Here is a 23,191-nt window from a genome sequence, read left to right on the forward strand (position 1 = left end):
CAACAGTTTGTTACATTTAATGCCAATTGTCCAGTAGGGAGACATGTAAACTTGACTAAGTACTAGACTAAGTAGAGCGTAGCTAGACCACCAGCTTTGGTGGTTTAGCCGTGTTTAATATTGTGTTTAGGGGGTGGTGTGATGTATAATTTAGGTAGCGATCAGTGTTTGTTGGTTTTTGGTACCATTCTGCAATTAATATGCCAACTGTTTGTCTTATTATGATTGTGTCTAGGAACGGTATTTTGTTTTCTGTTTCAACTTCATGAGTAAATTGTAAGCGAGGATGAAAGATGTTAAATGTGTTTAATGTTGTTTGTATTTAATCTGACAGTACTGCTGTTAAAATGTCATAGATGAATTTGGTGAAAAAGAAATGTTTGAGTAATAACAGTGTTGAGTAATACATATAGTATAGGGACTAGATTGCTGCCCATGGCTATGCCAAATAGTTGTTTCACAAATGGTTAGTGTATGTGAAAAATTCATTTGTGCAGCAGTGTCATAACGTTGTTATGAAGGATGTTTGTGAGAGATTTGTGTGTGTTGTTATGTCGTGCCATTTGCCTTTGATAATGTTGGCTTATTGGTGGGATGTATGTGAAAATCGATGAGACGTCTAAATATATAATTGTGTAGTTTGTGGTATGATGATTTGGTTTATTGTGTTTTTGAAATGAAATGAGTCTTTTATGATGCAAGTGGTGTCTACAATATTATTGAGTATATTGGCAAATTTATGAAGGAAATTATTTGACTTGAAGGATATCTGCCTTTGTGGGTTTTGCCAGCTCCATATAATTTGGTACAGGTGAATTATTCTGGAAAGATTTATACGTGGGCGTATTTATTTCTTTGTGTTGAAATGTCTGCTGTAGGATTTTATTTGTATGCTGTTTAGTGATCGTTAATTAATGATAATTTTTGAATGTAGTCATCTTTATAACTGCAACTGCTTGTTTTCTTTTCTTCGCTGAAAGGATGAGAAACCTGGGTTATTTTTAAGTAATTTTTTAATTTCTATGAATTTATTAAGGTACTTATTATTAAGGTATTACAGTGCGTATATCATTTTCAAATATCGTCGTAAAACTGATTACTTCCCGGGCTAGAAGAGTGAAGGGAAGAGAGTAGAGACTGCCGATTTTTTTGGGGAGAGCGACGTTGTTGGGAGGCAATGATAATGTAAAATATGTTATGTGTGTGTGTGTGTTATATGTATGTTATGTTAAAATATATTCCCCAAACATAATACATTTCTTTGAAAGAAAATAGACATTGTAACCCGCTTGCATGGAGATTTTTCCGTCAGCAGAGTGGCACCACAGAATATCTATGTATAAAAAAAGATTAATTTTTAAAATTTAATTTAAAAGATTTTTTTCAAATGTATATTCTCATTTCCTGTTGGTAGTAAAATCATCCATGCGCGCGGCCGCGTAGCACAACTTGTAAAAATAATCGATACTTTACTATTTTATTGTTCAGAAATTTGTATGAATCACTTGGTATCGATTCAGTCATTTTTGTAGTAAGTTCGTAACAATAAATATATTTATTTGGTAGTAAATACATACTATATAGAAAAAAAATCAGACAGTCTTTTTATTTGTAACTATGTCTAAGCCGTAAGGCCATGAGGCATGAACATTGGCCAAGGAACAACGGAGGTTATACTTATGTAGTTGTTCACAACCCGCGTGGTTTTGTTGTGAAAGGTTCCAGTTTTTAGTCATGAGTAAAACATTGAAATGTTGTCTTGAAGAGTTGAAAAAGGAGGAAGGCCAGATATTAAATTTCATCCCTTCCTCTTTTAAAGAGGTAATTGTTATTTATTCGGATAATTTGATTTCAAGTAACTCATTAAACAATTTATGTTTGTAAAAGAACACCTTTTATTGTAAAGGATTATTGGTTTTATCATCATACCAAGCACTACAATCCATTACTGAATTCTATACCTCAAGAATCTTCCTCCATTGTCCGTCTCGAGCGAGTGCCCACCATTTCGACCAATTTTGGCATTTATACGATCCATCCTTAGTTTTTGTCTACTGATTTACTCCTTCCGGCTTGTTCACTGGATACTTTCTTTGGACATGTATTTTCGTTCAACCTTAATACATATCCCATCCATCTAACAAATGTGCTTGATGACACCTACGCCAATGGGTTCATGGTTATGTCTTATCCTCCATTGATTATTCTCTTTATCTGGGTTGTAAATCTTGCTTAGCACTCTTCTTTCAACCACTAAAAGTTTCTTTTCTAGTTTTTGTTCAATATGTCATGACAGTCCATATAAAAACTTGGTAGAGGGGCAGCTTAGTTTATCTAGGTAGCTAGCAGCTCTTCACGCATTTCAGAAGTGCATTATTAACATTTGCAGTGATGCAGTGTTACTTTGTATTTTATGTCATATATACTGTTATTACCATTCCTAGATATTAATACTTATTACTTTTTTCAAAGTTGTGTTTGTCGGTTTGTACAATTGGGCTAGTATGTGGTTATACATTTTTGTATATTTCGTTGTCTTCATTAATTTCAAGTCTTTTTTGTTGACATCTGTAACGAAGTGAATGCGTTTGTCATCACCACTAATGATCTATATATGTCATCGGCATTTGTGTGCTTTTTGAATATATTGTGTTTGTTGCCTCTGACTTATTTTCTACAAGTTTAATCAACTTGCAGGCTAGTGTATGTACGTATCTCGTGATGTTTTAGGTCTCGCATTGAAATTTTTCTGGCAGGACTCCTTGCACCCTCAACCAGCATTGCTGTTTCACTACTGTATATCGTACACCCACAAGAAAAGTGACACAAGTCGAAAAATTATAGAAACCGGATCAATTAGTTTTTGTTAAGAATTCGGTTGTGTGATGATAAAGGAAAAATGACACAACTGTAGGTGGACTCTTAGCTGCTAGGCACAACGTGTCACTTTTGAATTGGCGGTACTGTCCCCATTCATGAAAATTGGTATATCATAGCCCTGCGTCGAGCTTTAAAGCATCGGTGTGAGTATTTATCAGAAAAAGTGGCACATTTCGAGTTATATCAGTTTTGGGGTGGTTAGGTTCCCTGCAATGCTCAGGGAGAACTTTTCCAGTTCTGGTATCCATTGTTTAAAAAAAAAGTCTAAAGCTTGACAACTGAATTTGCTTTTTTCTTCAAGCCCATACCTTACTCTAGAGTGTTCGTGAATTTTTTTGGTTTAATTTATTTTATTTTAATAACATTCTTAATTATAATACTGTTTAACAATGTTTTCTTTTAACATGTGGTCTTAATTCATAAAATTATTCCAGTTAATTATTCTTTTTATCTAAGGTTTTTAGTTGAGATGAAAAATTAATGTTACATGTTAATATGTAAAAATGACAATGTGAATATGTCAATAATGACCATTAAGCAAATATGGATTAATTTAATAATTAAAAAAAGTAATTAATTCACTAACAGCTCCCTGTGGCCACCTCATAAGTTACTGAGAATCGAATCCTGATTACACGACATTTGAAAATATGGCAAAAAGAGGGAAAATTCAATAGGTTGTAGGTTGAGATGAGGTTTTGGTGTCCGAGAGGATCAAAATCATGATAGCTCAAGTGGTAAGAGCCGAACGTCGTGGGTTTGAATCCTACACGTGACACTAATTTTTCATCTGAACCAACAACCTTAGATAAAAAGAATAATTAATTGAAAGAAGTAATTTGGTCAATCAGAGTTTAATACAGTAAAATATTCAATTCCTCATCGAGTTACTCCGGAGGTATCCTGTATAATTTTTCTCTAATAAAAAAGAAGGCAAAAACACGTATTTCTTCTTTTTTTGATAGCATTATTGGTTCAAAAGAAATTCAGCCGGGCCATCTAAAAAAGACACCCTACATTTCTGAAAGTTAAGGTTTATGTTAATTGGAATTATAGTTTCAAAATTTTTTTATGATTTAATTACAATATTTTTAATACTCAATAAAACCTTTTTTCAATAATTAATTTTGTATTTTAAACAACTAATTAGTTCTGACTCCAGGAGGAAAGCACATTGGGGTCAAAAATAATCTTAGTAATACTTATTTCATGGATATTTATGCTCGTTTGTTAGGTTTGTATATTGTCTGTTACCATCACAAAAAATTACAGTTATTCATTGACCACCATTATCGTTAGAGCAAATTGATTAAATTACTGAGAGCCAATATATGTGTGAAAAATGTCACAACTCAAAAAGGGGTAGGTAGTACAGCTGGGTTTTTAAAGTTATGTTTTCCCTTAAGTCATGGAGAAATGAAAGACAATATTAATGGATCATGACAGTTTTTATTGCCAATAACTGTAAAAGCGTATATTTAATTCATAAGTAAAAAAAGTACTCTTCCATGTAAAATTTTCTTTTGTTGAGTTGTGACACTTTTCTAGTGGGTGTGCGATATAACTTTTCCCTATACCCACTTTCATATGCAACAAACAGTAGATGAATATGGCAATTGAATTTGTTCATCTTCAAAATTTACCTCAAGGTGAACAATTCAACAGTGGATTTATCTTAGTGAATCCACACTGGTATTGCCTCACTGGTACATCAACGTATGAATTGAGTTTAGTGTTCAAGATGCTGCAGAAAGCTTTGTATTATGCTGTAGGAACTAAGGTGATAGCTTTGCAGTTATTACGGTCTAGAATACCATTCTTCTTGTATATCAGATGTTGCACATCGTTAGAAAGAGGACTCAAGTAAAAGTGTCGAAAACATTCTATACGTAAAACAGAATTCTCTTAATGACCTCGCCTTTTTTATTTTACAGTATATTTAAATTTTTTTCCCCGGGTGTTTTAGGAGGATGTAGATAAAAACCATTTGCAATTGTACACCTGTGGAAAAGTCTACATCCTCCCCAACCCGTGGCTAAACGTGCCCAAGTTCCCACCATACCGTGCCCAAACGACACCCGAAGACGACTGCCCCCGGCCCAACGACCCCCCCATCCAATCTCAGCTGCTATTTTTTCTTATCTTTAAATATCCAGGTCGTTGCTGGTCAGAATATTGTATACGGCATCTAAAACTTCCAAATCGCCTAATCTCAGAACTTGGACTATGTTCGTCGGAAGTGGGATTCTTTTCGAAATTAAAATGGCATAGAGCCTCTCTCTACCTATGGAGCAAAGCGCGCATGCTAGTAGAAGCTGGAGCCATCACACTCACAATATTCACTCTTTTTCACTCCTATCTTATAGAGGTGATGGGGTAGTCTGTTATGATTAAGACGCAATCTGCACATGGAAGTGAAGAATCTCCTAGGTCTGTTTATGCTATTAAATCACGGTTTTAGTTAGAGGGACTATTGTATATCTGCATATGGAAGTGAAGAATCTCCTAGGTCTGTTTATGCTATTAAATCATAGTTTTAGTTGGAGGGACGATTGTATATCTGCATAATATTTGCCTTTAGTGGGTTTGGAATTTTCGTACATTTTTTACCACTTCTTTTTGATGACGTGTCTGTTAAGAGATGATATTCATGAAGCTGTTGTTTCGAAAATATTCTATAAGTAAAATAGAATTCTCTCAATTACCTCACTGGTTTTTGTTCACAAATACCTACACTTCAAAGAATGTTTTTATTTTACAGTATATTTGAATTTGAAGGCTGATGAGGTATTTGATATTGCTCCATCAGCTCTTTTAAATGATATTAATGGTCAGTTCTTGTATTATTATGGCATTGCTACTCCAACTTTTTTTTTGTAGGTGGGAATGGGGTTGTCACCCTTAAATTTTGAGATTTAAGTTGAGTGATGAAGTTGTGATTTGGTCGTTTGTGTAGTCTGCGTTGTTGCTCTGCCATCTACACTGTTTTTGTCTGTTAATACAAATGTTTTCAGTTTAAAAAAATAATTTTTGTTAAAACCCATCACAGAAGATGGTAAGAAGGTGAAACAGCAAAGATAGGCAGACCAATATGAACAGAAACAGCCAAACTTCACTTTCTTTCTTATCCAGCATTTTCAAAATTTCCAGATTATCTACCAACATATAGGTTTGTATCATCTGATTTGGCGTGTCTATACATATTACATTCATTCCCTAATAAACAAGAATTTTACTGCTTGTTGCCGTATCATTGCAGTTTGTTTGGACCACTGTAGCTCTGTTGAATTTTTAATAAAAAAGGCTATTCATATTCATATTATTACTATGTCATTTTAAGTGACATCCAAACATATTTTTGTTAAGTTTCAGAACTTGGAAAATGTCTCTGAAGGTGAAATTGTGACATTAGGAGAAATTATAACATTATTAATCCGGAGATATTCAGAATTCAAAGGTACAGTTATGCGTTGAAGACATTTGTGAACATGTTATTATAATCATTTCTCCTTGTAGACAATGTAAGCTATAAAGAATGGTTGTTAATTACCTACAAAGAAGGAAAAGATTTATTGAATTCAACATTAAAGAAGAAAGGATGTTGTTCATTAGCTGCCTTTAAACTCTTGATTGATATTTTGCCATCAGAGAGAGAATTTCTTCAAGAAAAACCTAATTTTCCAGATGAAAAATATGCAGTGAGTATTTGTTTTATTATTATTTTAAAATTTAACATTGATGGTTGTTGATTTGAACATAGTTGAACTCTACAATCACTTTGTATTGGGTTGTCCGGAAAATAATGCAGGATTTTAAGTTTTCATTAAAAAAAATCTATATAAAATATTCTGTTTACGTTTACAGGATTACTCATTTGTATGAATGTCAACACTTATTAATCCTCTTCCAAATGATATTGTTTGTTTACCTCTGTAGCATTCCGCTACTTGGAAATAATTCAGTCATCCTTATAATGTCAAAGCGAGAATTTCGTACGATTTTCTTTTACGAGTTTAAACTCGGCCGAAGCGGAGCCCAAACGGCTAGAAACATTAACCAAGTCTGGGGCGAAGGTTGTGTTAATGAGTGCACTGTGCAAAGGTGGTTTAAAAAATTTCGGGAGGGAGATTTCAGCCTTGAAGATGAAGAAGGTCGTGGAAGGCCTTCCTCTCTTAATGATGATGTTCTGCGATCAGTGGTGGAAGAAAACCCCAAAACAACTGTTCGAGAACTTGCAGAGCAACTCAAAGTCAGTAAAACGACCGTCGCTGACCACCTCAAGGCGATTGGAAAAGTGAAAAAACTCGAAAATTGGGTTCCACACTCATTAAACGATCGCCAAAAAAATCAGCGCTTTGATGTTTGTGCATCACTTCTTTGTCGAAACAAAAATGACCCATTTCTGGCCAGAATTGTTACATGTGACGAAAAGTGGATTCTCTACGATAACACTAGACGTTCTGGACAGTGGCTCGACAAAGGAGAAGCTCCAAAGCCCCCAACTCATCAAAAAAAGGTAATGGTTACGGTATGGTGGGCTTCATTTGGTTTAATACACTACAGCTTCTTAAATCCTGGCGAAACCATCAATGCTGAATCATACTGTAACCAAATTAATACCATGCATCAGAAATTGGCAGTAATGAAGCCCTCTTTGGTCAATCGGAAAGGGCCCATTTTGTTGCATGACAACGCTCGACCACATGTGTCACGTGTAACGTCACAAAAATTATTGGAGCTTGGCTATGAAACTTTGCCTCACCCACCCTACTCTCCGGACCTCTCGCCTACTGACTACCATTTTTTTAGACACCTGGACCACTACTTACAACACATAATATTCAAAAATCAAACGGAACTGGAAAATGCATTTATTGACTTTATCAATTCTAAAAATTCTGAATTCTACTCAGACGGAATTAATAAGTTACCAACACGTTGGGAGAAATGTATTGAGAGTATGGGAAATTATTTTGATTAAAGAACATTGCTTTAAAGTAACTAGTTTCTTTTTTTTTGTTTAATACCAAAATCCTGCATTATTTTCCGGACAACCCAATATTAAATTGTTAACACTTGAGATACTAGGCTGAACATTAAGATTAGAATTTCAACTTTGTATTTGTGTGGAAATTATAATTTACAACAAAAAGTGATGTTTTTCTGTTATAGGAAATAATAAAAGCATTGGTGTACGGTGATAGTGAATTTGTAAATTCCTCAGCTTCCATACTTCAGGAATATATGATTTATGAAGATATGAACTTGAATATATGGAAAGCATTGGATATTGCTTTAAATTCTCCTCTTACAGGCAATGAGGTCAGGAATTCCATAACGGTGATAAATCTTTTCAAGCCCAGTCAAAAAAACCAGGAGATGCCAAAAAATTATTTCTGCAAAACAAAAAGTATTTTTAAATTTTTTTTTAAATGCCCTATCTTAAACTACGTGTAACATATATATTTATAAGGTTTTTCCTCACTTAAACAGTAGGAATTTTAAATTCAAAAAAGATGAGCGAAACTGTAAGGAGTGTCTGGGAAAAGATGATGGTTGTCGAACTCCCACCAAGGACCAAACAGCTTCTACTGGTGACCCTCCTTGAAAAAATAATGCCACTATTAATTAAGCCAGTTTTCCTTACTGATTTCTTTATGTCGTCACTGGAATCAGGTGTGTATTTCGGTAATGATATACATTCATAATCACAGTTTATAAATTTGAATTTGCTTATAGGAGGCGCTATTACACTTTTGTCCTTGCAAGGAATTTTTGAGCTTATTCAAAAACACAACATGTATGTATGTCTTAATATTCAGTTGCAATACTTGATTAGACTGGAAAATTTTTTTATTTAAATTTTCATTTATAATGGTGTTTATTATACACTCGCATAAAAATTAAAGCATCATCTTGGCTTTTCAAGAGAACATATTTTTTCCTGATTGTGAGATTAAAAAAAAAAAAAGTTAAATTCACTAATTTTGTGGTCCACTTGACCAATTAATACATTACAATTAATTAAGGTTTTTAGTTGAGTGTGTAGAGATTAGTGACCGATAGTTATTCAGATATCGTGAGACCCGACCGTATCTCACGATATCTGAATAATTGTTTTTAGTTGAGATGAAAAAAAGTTAATGGCACGAGCGGGATTCGAACCCACGATCTTCGGCTAGATACGCCGTTGCTCTACCGCTTGAGCTATCGTGACCTCGTCTTTCATTTCAATTAAAAACCTTAATTAATTGTAATGTATTAATTGGTCAAGCGGACCACGAAATTAGTGCATTTAATGAATTAAAATGAAGAAAACTTCACTAAAGCTCTCCGTGGCCATTTCATTTGTCGTCGAGAATCCAATCCGATTACATGACATTGAAAAATGGCAAAAAGGAGGTAAAACTCAAAAGGTGGGGTTGAGATAGGAAGTTGATGTCCGAGTGGATTGAGATCACGATAGCTCAAGTGGTAGAGCAGCGGCGTATCTAGCCGAAGATCGTGGGTTCGAATCCCGCTCGTGCCATTAACTTTTTTTCATCTCAACTAAAAACCTTAATTAATTGTAAAAAAAATACTGTTCAATTTTATTGCAATACCCAAGAAGTGAATATATTTGAAAATCCAAGTTGAATGTAAAAACATGAGTACCGAGTTAATGTGGGTAATAATGATTTTTAATTGATTTAATTTTGACCCTCTTCTAAACAAACACAAGAGAAGTCTAACAAACAAAAAATAAATTCAATGCTCTTTAAATATTTAGTCATAAAAATAAATACTAGAATGATGTTTTAATTTGGTTTGTGAGTTACTTGGTAATGAAGTTGATATAAACATAACACGAGCTATACAAATATACTATAATCCATATTTCTATAAAAACATTTTCTTATTTATTTTTATTTAATTTTGCTTGGTAGCAAAGAATTTGAATATCATATTCACATTTTCAGAAACTACCCGAATATATATGATAAATTGTACGATATGTTCAAACCTGAAATATTCGAGACAACTTACAAGGCAAGGTTTTATTATTTAGCCGACCTTTTCCTTTCATCTCTGTAAGTAAGTGTTTGATTTTCTTCCTGTACATTTCACTTAATTTTTTGTTGTTTTATTTTAGCCATTTAACTGAAGCCCTTGTGGCATCGTTTGCTAAACGTCTTGCCCGTCTTGCTCTCGTCGCTCCCCCACCTGACATTATAATTTTAATGGGATTTATCACAAATCTAATTATTAGACACCCGGGTCTTAGCAGCCTAATAACCAACATGAAAACCTCTCACAGTAAGTCAATAAAAATAATTGAAGACTGGATTTTCATGCAGTAAAAATATTCAAAATATGTAATAAAACCTCCAAACATGCAATAAAAACATGAAAATATGCAAAACAAAATAAAGGTAAAACTCCCATTTAGCACAATAAGATTTTTTATTTACTTAATAAAACTAATTATTGTCTTAAACAATGTTTATAATGTGATTGTTTATTTTATAATAGATTATACTCCTTTTTTAAAACTAAATATGAATAAATATTCATTTAAATTTAAAAATAAACAACTAAATAATGACAATAAAGTAAGTTTTAAAGTTTATAAACTATGCATAAAAAACAAATGTGCAATAAACAATTTAATCTAAAATAAACTTTAAGTAGTAAAAAATTAATAACAATAAAGTAGACAAATTTTCTGACATTTTTTCTTTGTAATTCAACACTATGTACATCATTAAGTTTTCTTTCTCAGGTTATACCTCCTGTCATCCAGAAAGACCCGTTCTTTTCTTTAAAAACAATTTTGCTATCGGTTTTCTGTCATAGTAGCACTTTAGCCTCCAACTAAGCACGACAACCTGAATGGGCGTTATTATATTTTTATGTGGTTCTGCTTTGTTACCTGGCTGAAGAAAGACTGAGAAATTAAAAGTGAGAAAGATTCAAATGATAAAGAGCAGATCAATCGATGGATATCAAATATAAGGCAATTTGCATAATTTGAAAACTTCGACCAAATGTTTTATAAAGAAAGATTTTACCCTCAATTCATTTACTCAATACTTAAAATTAAGGTTTTTAGATGAGATAAAAAAGTCAGTGTCACGAGCGGGATTCGAACCCACGACCTTCGGCTAGAGACTCTACTGCTTGAGCTATCATGACTTCAATCTGCTCGGGCAGTAACTTCCCATCTCAACCCCACCTTTTGAATTTTCCCTCCTTTTTGCCATTTTTCAAGCGGATCACGAAAACTAGTGAATTTACTCAATACTGTTAACCCATAAAAACGGTGTATTTTCATAAAATATCATACAGTATATAAAAATGATAAACATACAAAAATTGGAAAAATGCTATTTTTCAAACATACAAAATGTGGAAATTGTGTGCAATAATGCTAAAACACGCAAAATAAGGGTAGTGTTGAAAGAATGGCCTTTTCATGATTCGAATTTCTGTCTTGGTTTCATTACAGAGTTAGCAATAAAATGATAAAATTGCACGAAAATCCAGCCTTTGGAAATAATACATAAATTAATATTCGATTTTCTTATTACAGTGGAGTCGGACCCTTATTTGGAGGATGAGAAAGACCCTATGGAGACACAAGCTATAAAAAGCTGTCTTTGGGAAATACTTATTCTGCAAAACCACGTTCTTCCAAATGTATCTTACTCCGCTATGTTCATTAACAATCCATTACCAACAGTAGAAGTGAACGTACCCGAACTGCTTGAAGTTACGCTTGATGAGGTATTTTTTTCTTTCGCTTTTGTAAATGATGGTTCTGCTCACAGATTAAATTCAAATTTATCGGACCAATCCAGTTCCCTCCCCTCATGAAATACTGTTGTATTTAAATTGTGTTTTCTTTAGATGATATTTAAATTCAGAAAATTTGTTCGATTTAGGCAAGTGTTCTTTAATTATTTTTTAAATTTCTCTGCCACTTTATCCTTATATATTTAATATCCCAATCATAACAATTAAGTTTGTAAAACCCGCTTTTCGACAAGTTGTCTACCTTATCTTTAAGATTAATTAAGATTTTTAGTTGAGATAAAAAAGTCAATGGCACGAGCGGGATTCGAACCCACGATCTTCGGCTAGATACGCCGCTACCACTTGAGCTATCGTGACCTCGATCCACTCGGACACCAACTTCCCATCTCAACCCCACCTTTTAAATTTTCCCTCCTTTTTGCCATTTTTCAATATCTTTAAGTACCAATGTAGTGAACCGACTCTTACAATTCATGTCAAGAATGTGTTTATAACTCCTTCAACCTGATGATGAGCAATCCAATGCTTGAAAATAGAACCATCATTTACAAAAATTGATCTACATACTCACCCCACTTTCATCTTTTCTACTTGATGAGGTTTTCCAAACTCAAAATAAATTGTGTAAATTATAACGATCAAAAATCTCTCACCTTAAAATTGATTATTTATAATTACTAATTTAATAAATTATAGGGATGGTTAAAAAAGGTAAAAAAAATTATAAACAATTTTAATTTAAATTTATGATTTAATGTTTTTATATAATCATTGAATATATTTTTTCTTGTTTTCTATCATTTTGTATTGTTTAAATTTTTTATTTTTATTTTATCATCTGCTTTGATAATTGTGGTTGATCCTGAATTAACACCATTTACTACAGTTCAAGACTAATTTTTTCATCAAGTACCAAAAATTTATGTGTTTAACAAGATTATGTGCTTTCATTCCGTTTTTTTACAGATGTTTGACAAAGAGGTCAGGAAGAAACTCAAAGATCCACCGTTAGTTTTTGAAAAGCCAACACCAACTTACCTATCACTTGAAAACAACAAGTATTCTTTTGTTGACTGGGAATTAACCAAATGAATTTATCCTCATTTGTGTAAATATTTGTTATACATTTATTTTATTCAACGAACTGTTATTCATAATTTGTTTTATGGTGAAATAAGCTCTCCTTTTTTAATGTAAATAAAAATTAAATTCCTTTATAAATTATATTTGTTGAGTCTTTTTTCCTAGTCGATGTTATGGTTGTCTTAACAAATACTTTGGTTTTCTCTCAAAAGTTGTGCATAAAGTTCGCCATTCACAGTATCTCAAAGTTTGGACTGATCATTCTATCACAAAATTCATCATACTATTGTTTACCTAGTACTGATGTTGATAATCAACCTCACGGCATTAATCTGCAATGGCTTGTGGCAGTTTTCGTTTCTTCGACATGTGCGCTAGTTGCAATGATACGGTTTATATAGTAATAATTTTATTAGATGTGATAAACCACCTGTCTCTGTTGCAGATGTCTAATGAATGAACTTTTGTAAGCATGCTATTTAATTATTCTTGATCTTCGAGCCCATCGGATTCATCATCAGGGATGAAAGTTTCAGTTTGGTTTATAAATGCATGAACGTCATAATTTTTACGATGCAGGTGAATTGGTTTTTGGCCCCTCGGACTGAAAATCTGATTGGAAAAATCTACTCTAAAATTGCAATTTCCTTACTTTCTAACATTTCACTATTTGCTATTTTTATTAGAATTGATGAAAACTGAATGTTCGATTGCCTCATAACTTGCACGTGTAAATAATATTTCAGTATGTGCAAAATAGTGAAACCACAGATTATTCGAAAACTAGGTTCATTCCCAGGCTGAAAGGGAACCGTCGATGAAGATCGTTTATGGACATCCTTAGAAATACCGGCCCCAACATTGAATTGAAGCACGTTCCTAGTAGTGTACAACTATCTTAGCTATGTGGGGCCTTGCACTGTCATGCATCAAAATAAAACCATTGCCAATTAGTGGCATATAAGGAACAACTTCTAATAACACATAATCAGTGTATCACACAGCTTTTAGGGGACCCTCGGTGAATGTGAAGTTTGTGCGTCCTTCCATAGAAATGCCTGCCTGAACCATACACCACCTCCATAGCTTTTCTGATTTATTGCTCTCCTGTTCTTTTCCAAACCCTCTCTTGGCCGCCAGATCTCAAACAAAACCTCGACCTATCCGAAAACCAGTATTTAGTCCAATCTTACTCAGACAAATTTATGTGATTCTGTTGAGCTGTTCTGTGCCTTCTTGCACGTAATCCACCTTCTGAAAGTCTTCTCCTTACAGTGCATAAACTGACACTAACTTAACGACTTGTTTAAGTCATTGCTTGACCTCAACAGGTAGAATGTCAATTTCGGAGTACATTCGAAACAAAAAAGTGATCATCCCTCTGAGATGTGACAATTGACAATCAATGGCGACCTGATCCATGCCTTCTTGGTAGCGCTACCTCCAGTATCCTGGTAGCGATGGAAGACCCTTCAGATAATTGTGCTGGGAACCCTGGCCACATACGCTTGACTTCTTTCAACGTCTAACAATGCTATGATTCTGACCATCACTTAAAACCATCAATCAAACAAATATGACACTTAAAAATAGTACAACTCAACAAAAAAGAAAAAAAAATCAGAAAGAAGCTTTACAGAAAAGTCAACAAAAAAGAGATTGACTATTCAAAGATTTATTTACAAAATCCAATTGTAAAAAAAGTGGGAGATTTTAACTGTTTTATTTACTTCTAATCCTTTAAAACGGACCAAAATTGTTTTAAGATAATGGCGGATTTTCTAAGAGATAATTAAAAATATTAAGGGTTGCCACTTTTTTTTTGCCTCTCAGTGTTTGTATTTGGAATTATTCCACCAGGAGGTTGTGACGGCAACTTTCTTATCCTTTTTAGGAGAAACACATATATTTAGGGACTATTTATATTTCTCGGAAGTAAAATCAGATCCAGCAAAGAATGCCCCCTTATCCTTCACAATTTTGTCCCTTATTTATTCAAACCACGGAACAGATCGAAATCTCTACCGCAATTTATGAAAATAATAATAGAAGCTATCGATTAAATAGATTTCAGATAGCTATTGACGTCCTTTCTAGTAAAAAACAAAACAATGTTCAGCGTATCGAATTAAATAGAAAATAAAGATAAAATGCCAGAAGAATGGTGCAATATGAAGAGGTCTTCGAGATCGTTTCGCCCCGTGAAGGGAATACTTTCATCGATGATTTGATTTTTCTTTTGTTGGGCTTATTATGTGAAAGCGTTCTCAAGTAAAATTCACGAATTTTCAAGTTTAGTTTATCCTGGAAAAACTTCTAATTTTACACTATTCTTTCGAGAATAAATTGTATCTTTCCAAATGGCAGAAGTTGACCGAAACGCTGTACATTTGTGGATATGTTTTAAAAACACCACATAATAAAGCCGTCAAAAGAAATGTATCATCTGTAAAAAGTAAAATGAAGGATAACAAAAACGAAGAAAATTTTTAATAAAATAAAACTTTCTTGTATTTAATGAGATTAGATACACATAAATATAAAAAGTTGTAAAAACGAAAAGTCGCTTCTTGTAAAGTATGCAAAAAAAGCTCTTAAATGCGAATTTTCTTGGCAATAAAAATGATACATTTAGGCTGGATACGCACGAGGCAATTTTTTTTCCCTGGTGTCCGGTGTTTCGCTTAAAAATTCATACTTTATTTTTTCCTATATTTATCTACTCTATTGCAACTATTAAAAAAGCTGTTTTTTCTTCTTTTAGCCTATAACAACAACTTTTAGATTATTGTGTCGTTGTTTAATTACCAGATTTGTACCATTTCGTGTAGTTTATTTGGTCTTCTAAACCACTGTACCGTAGTATAGAAAAGAAGAAAAAAAGAGGGTGTTGGGGGATTTTATAAAATAATTAGAAAAAGTTCGTCGCTCTCTCTCTCACTCTCTCTCTCTCTCTCTCTCTCTCTCTCTCTCTCTCTCTCTCTCTCTCTCTCTCTCTCTCATTAATTGTCTTTGTCTTCTAGTCTTTGTACATAGTTACTGTAAATAGCTGTAATTTTAGTTTTAAATAGAAAAAAAATCTTTTTTTGTAAATATTCTCTGTGATCACAAAAGTACCTGTAAGAAATTGAAGAAAAAAACTAGTTGTACCTTTAGCCATATGGATTTTTAGCGAGATGTCAGTTTTCACCGTCAAAAATGTATTTTGCTGGCCATGTGCTCCATCACGCTAAACCCAAAACGCTTGTACAATAGTTTTCCGTGTTAATCGTTTTCTTCATCCTTAGGAAAGCTCTGATGATGGCAATATAAGGTGCCGAAAGCTCGGTGAACCCAGCATTTAGTCTTTTTTTCACCTGTCTAATGACCTCTACGAAGATTGGAACCCTATGTAGTTTATTCCTTACCAAGGGTTACCCTCATCACCCTGGGGCTCGAATGCCTAGCCACAGTGCCACTTGCGTAAGCTACGTCTACACTTGTGCTTTATTTGCGTGAAACATCAGCTTACCTGTAACCCATGCCTGAGATGAAAGTGAATTCAACGAACGCAACCCATGACTAACGTTTGGAGCTAGTGGATTTTCGTGGCGTTGCACTTTATTGTGTCTTCCACAGAAGAAGCATTACTTTTTATTGAACATTATCGAAAATACAGTTTATTGTAGGACTCAAATCACCTTCATTATATTATAAAGGAACGATGCATGGGAGGATTTGGAAAAGCTCTACAAAATAGCCATTCGCGCAGTGAAAACCAAAGTTAAACGTTAGGTCTTTTTTTTCAGGAACACCGTAAAGTGTTGTTGAACAAGAGTGGTTCAGAGGATTGCTAGGCTTCCTCTTGGTATGGATAAAAGCCGATCAAGTTTGCGCTCAATAACACCAAATAAAACTAGGGAAAATGATCAGAATGTCACAAAAACACTGGGACTTCTGGCGAAAATTTCCTCGGGGTGCCGGTGTTTTTGGAAAAAAAGTACATTTGTCAGCACTTATTTAATCAAATAAACGTGTGGTATACAAGTAGTTACAACTAAATATTTTGATGTGCCATTGCTCCTTTGGACATGAAATAGTTCATTAGGTCTTCCCAAATGTCTCGAAAGTTTGGTGTGGAAGGTTTGGAATATGGACCGGATTAGTTCCTTGACAAAAGGAATGTTGAGGTCTTTGTGGATAGTGAGGTGAATAAGCTGATGTGACAATTTGTCAAAGGACTTTCGATTGGAAGGACTGGATACGCTGGATGTTGGATGGCTTAGCAGTACCCCACAGTTCCACTCCGTATGTCCATATTGAGTAAAGTCTTGTTCAGTGTTAGCTTTGTCTTAGTTGTCAATGTCAATTTCAATATTAGAAGTCTTCGTAGTAGTTCAAGTCTTGTATTAAGTTTTCTTTTAAGTCTTGTGTGGGGATTCCACGCCAGTCTGCTGTCGAGGTATAGTCCCATGTATTTGATTTGGGTGGAAACTGGTATCTCTTTGTTGCTGATGTACAATAGAGGGCAAGACTGCTTTTTCAGCGTAAAAGTACACTGAGTGCAATTTCTTTTGATTCAGTCTTGTCCTCCATTTTTTACACCAGACTTCGATAAGCTCAAGTTGTTCTGGATGTTGGTGGTAGCTTGGACAGGATTCGAGTTAGAGGATAAGATTGCGGTGTCGTCCGCGTAAGTGGGGGTAATAGTGCCAGGATGTGGAAATTGATAGGTCAGCAGTATAAATGATACGCAGTTAACATAATTGATAGAGTACAAACAAAAGTGAACTGAATAATGATAATTAATATTAATATCCAATCTACCTAGCATAACATAAAAATGTAATAATAAATAATTGTAAATATTAAACAAACAAATGTATTTATTTACAGAACGATAATGAGACGTACATAAAATGGATGTGAAAATAATACATAAATTGATGTAAACATTTATATCTTGAGTGCAGAAATTAATTGATTTTTAAAAATTCAAATATTATATTAGTATGAGAGGTGTGGAGAAGCAGGATAGCTGGGTGCATTAACCTATTGATGGGACTTTCTTTTATGTAATTAGTCTTATGGGCGGAAATAAAGAATATTTTATGTTTCCGGGATGAGAGCTGGAGAACATTAAAGTTTAATCTGGAAAGAAATTTTAATTTTAACATACTTTATTACGTTGCTCGGTCACTATAAATGATTGTGATTTTTTTAACGCGGATATGTTTTTCGGCCGGATACATAATATTTTTTCATGACCGTTTTTGCGTTATGGCTTTAGAATTACCGGGGAGTATGCATGGGTTAGGGTTATAATTAGGGTTATGATTTGGGACCGGTTTTGTTACATATCCATGATTCAATGTTTTTCTGTGAAGAGGAGAAAATTCGCGAATGAGCGTGTTTTCTCAAATTGTCCGCTAATTGTCAAATGATTTTTTTTAAAATCTCAAAATCTTATGTTCCAAAACCACATGTCAACAATTGAAAAATGGAGTAATCATGGAAAACAAAGTTTAAACCCTTCACCTTTACACTACCGGGTTTTTTAAATCTAAAATTTCTAGTATCGTATGAATTCATTTTTTTCACATCCTACATGTATTTGTAAAATTTAAACAATGTTTGTAAATCCCAGGCCCTGAAGATGATCTCAATAAAGATCGAAACGTTGGCACGATAAAGAAAATGTTTTTCTAAAACCTACGTCACACCAGACCGCATCTCACGATCTCCGAATAATCATTGACTAACGGTCACTAAACAACACACATTGATTTCAATGTTGATTCCATTGATTCTGTCCTTTTTACGTAAACAATAACACACGTAACAACAAACAATAACACGTCGTAAACGACTGAAAAGAATATGGATAAGAGATCTTTTAAAATATTAATATCATTTTATTCATCCAGACCGGCTGCCAATGGGTAGCTTTCTCTAAACGCCCTTAATGCCACAGACATAAATTGAAATCCAATCTGCTGGTTGAATATAATACATGTACAGTTGAAAAAAAAAGAAAAAAGAAAAAAAAAACGGTGATAACTTTGAAACGACTCCTATGATCGGGGGTTTAGAACCCTACAGAACATATACAAACATACATAAACTGCAGGTCACCAACCTGGTCTCTGTAAATATATTAGAACCGGAGAATAAAATAAAACCCATTATATTTAGTGGCCTATTGATTAAATTACTACTTTCAACTAATTAATATTTTTATGTAAGGTTTTGGTTGAAATGAAAAAGCTAGTGCCACGAGAGAGATTCGAACCCACGACCTTCGGCTAAATACAACGCTGCTCTACCACTTGAGCTATGAGCGGTTCGAATCCCGCTCGTGGCACTAGCTTTTTCATTTAAACGAAAACCTTACATAAAAGTATTAATTAATTGAAAAAGATAGAATAAAATAATAATTTAAAAAAATGAATAATGACATAAAATCTAAATGCTATTGAGATTCCAAATTCAACTTTCCAACGTTGGCAATAGCTTTGGCGTTAAAAATAAAATCCAGAAGAGTTATGAATTTTTATGTGGAACACCGGATATATAAACAAAATCTCGTTCAATAGAACTTAACAAAATGGCCGCCAACCACTATGGGTCATTTAGGAAAACTTTGTAACTGTGATTAATAATACGAGGTTAACAAATATGTACATATTCATATTTACAACATTGAAATTTATGGTTTCAAGCCTGATGAGTGATGAGTGCGATGATATTATTAATGTTGAGACCAAGCTTTCAGACAAGAAAGCATTTTTTTTATTACCTGTAAAGCAATTTTTTTCACCTAAGGAATCTTTGTTAGAGTAATTCATATGCAGTTTCAGGGTATAAGTCTCGAAACGTTCTAGTTCTGTTTTAATGTCCAAAAAATAGTCGCTCGTAAAAGCAGTTTGTATTTGATCGAACGCATTTTCTTAATTAATTCAACGTTTTGTAAGCCTGGAATAGTACATAATCTGCATTACATAAAACATGTTTTTTACTACTAGAGTAACCCGTTGTGTTGAGAATGGCGGGATTCAATAGAAAATAATGTCCGTTTCAAGTATTTTCAAATAAACGTAACGAGATGACAATTAGCAAAATGCAAACAGGCTTTATTAGTTTAGGGTTTATCGTCCTCGGACGCCGAATAAGGACAAAGCCGACAATATTGTTTTATTAATCAATTAATTCATCATGTGATTGGGATATTTACTTAACTTCACAACCTTTTTTTTTACTTTTTATTACCCATACGCATTTCGGGATCACTGCCTGTACCCAATTTCAAGGCTTGTTGGAGCTCGGAACATATATTTTTTTTCTTAGGGGCATCCGACAGCTTGGTCATTTCTGCCCCGAGCGCATGAGAAATATAACAACACACATTCATTACGCATTCACACAAATAAATACATTCACACCTATTGCGTTCATTCTAGTAGATGGAGTACTCAATATTCCTCCGATCTGCATACAACAACAAACTAATCTAATTGGGGTCGATGGGGTGTCGTCCCAAGTACACAGCTCGAGGGGCGATGGGCGATGGGCGATGCTATTTCCTCAGCCCCCATTCACTCTAATATATACACTCACTCATACAAAGCAAAGAAAGAAAACACATTTTGACGGCTATATACAATAAAAAATTCCCAATTCCCTAAAAAGCGGAACAGGGGATCCTGAAACTCGCTGTGTCCGAGAACGGTTCTTAAATCCGGCGGCATACCTACACGCTCTCTGTATGGAGCCAAGGCGTGACACATATCGAGCAACCTTTCTCTGCATAAGGCTACGGTTACTATGGATGCGAATTCTGACGAAATTTTGTTCTGTTGTTTCGTCCGTACAAACAATACTTGTTTTCCTGAGAGTGTTTACTTTGGCAGCGATGTGAATGTCAGAACGCGCACGATGTCCTCAGAACCATTCCAGCGTTCAAACCAGTTTAATTTTTTCGTCCGTTCTGACGTTCAATTTAGGCAGTTTTGTTATTTTACCATGGACACAGATAAACTTATTAGTCTTGTTTTTGAGAATCGGTGTTTGTGGAACATGAACGTCAAAAAATATCGGCCATAGCGGGAGAAAGTTTCTCATGAAATCAACACTAGCAATAAGTCATATTTGGTTAGTGGCCATAATTGACCATATTAATTGCTCTAATGAATAATTCTTTTAATCCAAGGTTTTTGGTTGAGACGAAAAATTAGTGTCACGAGCGGGATTCGAACTCACGACGTTCGGCTCATACGTCGCTACTCTAACCAGTTGAACTATCGTGACGTCGATCCCCTCGGATACCAACTCATCTCAACCTACAACCGTTCGGATTTTCCCTCTCTTTGCCATTTTGCAAATTTCATTTTAATTATTGTGGTAAATTATGACCGCTAAATTTACACGGATTAATATGCATTTTTTTAAGGGACTAGCAATAAGTTTGAAACTCTCCCTTCACGTCTCTTATGGAAAATGGTTAACACGCTCTGTTTTTAAACCACCTATCAACAACAGCTTAATCAACGAACTTTCAAGAAAATGAAACTAATTAAGTTCGTCCATTTTGCTGGGAGGCAGAAACGTATTGTAAGAAAACGCGCACATGTAACCACCTTGTTCTGACTTGGAGTTCGGACGTACTCTCAGAACAAAATTTCGTCAGAATTCGCATCCTTAGTAACCGTAGCCTAAGGGGCACCGCAACATACTCTTCTTTATCGTATAAAATATCTTAATAATTAATTATTAACGAATAATATAAATTTAATCACCAGAGTACAATATACTTCATTTATCTAGAACAAACACGTGGGATAAACCTGCATATAGTTTCTATTATACATTTAATTGCCTGACTGAATAAAATAAAATATATTAAGACGTAACAAATAGAGGCACAAATTTAATTAAATATAAAATATAATTTAATTCATATTAGTAAGATAATTTTTTTAAAACTATAAATGTATATTTACTTGTATAAATGAGGGTGTAGTGGAAGAAAGGTGACTTTCCCGTTGTGACAAAGATTTCATCTGTAAGTAACCCAGAATGATTTTTGTCTTTGACCACCTACAGGGCTGTAGAAAACTACGTGGGGGTGACCGATTGCTGAAGACAATTTTTCATACGGAAGGGTTGAGAGACTGCGCACACCCCGGAGCCCCCCTGGTATAAAACCCTTCGCGGACGCTGCCCTCGCAACAGTCCTTCCCCGAGCGAATTCAACTGCAGACAAAGGTAGGCTATTGAGAAACATCCTAAGAACCAAAATATAAAATCAAGAAAGACATGAAGAGATACCGCAAGTACTACGGTCTTATTCTTAATCAAATTTATGTAAAATTTACTTGTGTTTAATTTTGATTTTTCTCTAAATTATTTGGAACAAACTTTTCTTTAGAGCACCATAAACTGATGAACGTACAACTGCCATCGGATGGCGTTTTAGTTAGACTTTTCTATTGATTCTTATCTTTATTTACAAACTCTTCAACACTTCCGTTTAACAAATATTCTGTCTATTGTTTATAAAAGCGTTTCTACGACTTTGATAAAATATTAAAGACCCTTTCCTTGTTTTAAATTCTCCTTGAAATGCAAAAGCTTCTTATTTAAGTCAAGTAGTTTATCTCATAATATTCTTGATCAGAGAGGTTAACTTAAATAAGAACTTTTTTAAATTAAAATAGATTTAAAAACAAGAAATATAAAATCAGTCTTTAGAACTGACATTTTAAAACAACCATTGATGTTTGTGCAATATCTATTCAAATTTTGATATTAACCGATGTCATAGTAATCGCTCATAATTTTTGTCAGAGCAAATTACGACTTTACAAAAGGATGTAAACCTTTCAACGTCTTAAACAAAACTGCTTAACCAAACATAAAATCTGAAGGCTTTAAAAAGCTCAGCCGCCAGGCTCATTTAAGTTCGACTAATTCGGCAAAGTGACCAGTCTTAAAAACAATATAAATATTTATGTAAGGTATTGGTTGAGATAAAAAAGTCAGTGTCACGAGCAGCGGCGTATTTAGCCGAAGGTCGTGGGTTCGAATCCCGCTCGTGACACTGACTTTTTTATCTCGACCAATATCTTACATAAAGACGAATTAATTGAAAGATGTTATTTGGTCAATCGGACGATGAAATCTAGCGAATTTAATATAAATATTGTTTTTATGATATTAATTGATAATCACATCTCGGTATTTTACTAGCCAACTGTTCCACTAAATACGAATGAATTTACTCTGGGTAGATAATTCAATCTTTTTAAAAAGATAGTTTCTACCCACAGTTAGTTGTTTTCAACGATCCGGATTTCAAGATTATAGCTAAAACTGTAAAACTCCTTCAAACTGATGATGAGCTATAAACAAGTTCACTTGTTCGAATCCCGCTCGTTTCACTAACTTTTTCATT

At 34.0% G+C, this 23,191-nt stretch overlaps 2 protein-coding genes across 4 annotated transcripts in view; both read left to right on the forward strand.

The window, feature by feature from the left end:
- The first annotated feature begins 1,668 nt into the window (after positions 1-1,668).
- Positions 1,669-12,855, forward strand: LOC106667650 (nucleolar complex protein 4 homolog). Of its 2 annotated transcripts, none has more exons than XM_014395727.2 (10): positions 1,669-1,821; positions 6,247-6,337; positions 6,397-6,578; positions 8,053-8,290; positions 8,374-8,556; positions 8,620-8,680; positions 9,840-9,950; positions 10,013-10,176; positions 11,453-11,646; positions 12,643-12,855. In XM_014395727.2, the coding sequence occupies exons 1-10, from the start codon at positions 1,735-1,737 to the stop codon at positions 12,766-12,768; spliced, it is 1,437 nt and encodes a 478-aa protein (XP_014251213.1). In that variant the 5' UTR covers positions 1,669-1,734; the 3' UTR covers positions 12,769-12,855. The 2 variants fall into 2 exon arrangements, with proteins under 2 accessions (XP_014251213.1, XP_014251214.1); XM_014395728.2 differs by having other exon boundaries at positions 1,671-1,821; positions 6,253-6,337.
- A 9,103-nt stretch (positions 12,856-21,958) lies between these two features.
- LOC106667523 overlaps positions 21,959-23,191 on the forward strand; it is a 65,750-nt gene continuing 64,517 nt past the window's right edge. For both annotated transcript variants that reach the window (XM_014395512.2, XM_014395513.2), the window contains exon 1: positions 21,959-22,002. The gene's annotated coding sequence lies outside the window, so the exon portion shown is untranslated. The remainder of the gene's footprint in view (positions 22,003-23,191) is intronic.

The sequence above is a fragment of the Cimex lectularius genome, unplaced genomic scaffold, assembly GCF_000648675.2.
Source record: "Cimex lectularius strain Harlan isolate CLEC.00 unplaced genomic scaffold, Clec_2.1 scaffold171, whole genome shotgun sequence".
In the NCBI taxonomy this organism is placed as follows: domain Eukaryota; kingdom Metazoa; phylum Arthropoda; class Insecta; order Hemiptera; family Cimicidae; genus Cimex; species Cimex lectularius.

Excerpts from the sequence above, each read along its gene's own strand:
- LOC106667650 (XM_014395727.2), top strand. The coding sequence starts at position 1,735 with ATGAGTAAAACATTGAAATGTTGTCTTGAAGAGTTGAAAAAGGAGGAA. Across the intron at positions 6,579-8,052 it reads TTCCAGATGAAAAATATGCA|GAAATAATAAAAGCATTGGT; the intron begins GTGAGTATTTGT and ends TTTCTGTTATAG. Across the intron at positions 8,291-8,373 it reads TTATTTCTGCAAAACAAAAA|TAGGAATTTTAAATTCAAAA; the intron begins GTATTTTTAAAT and ends TCACTTAAACAG.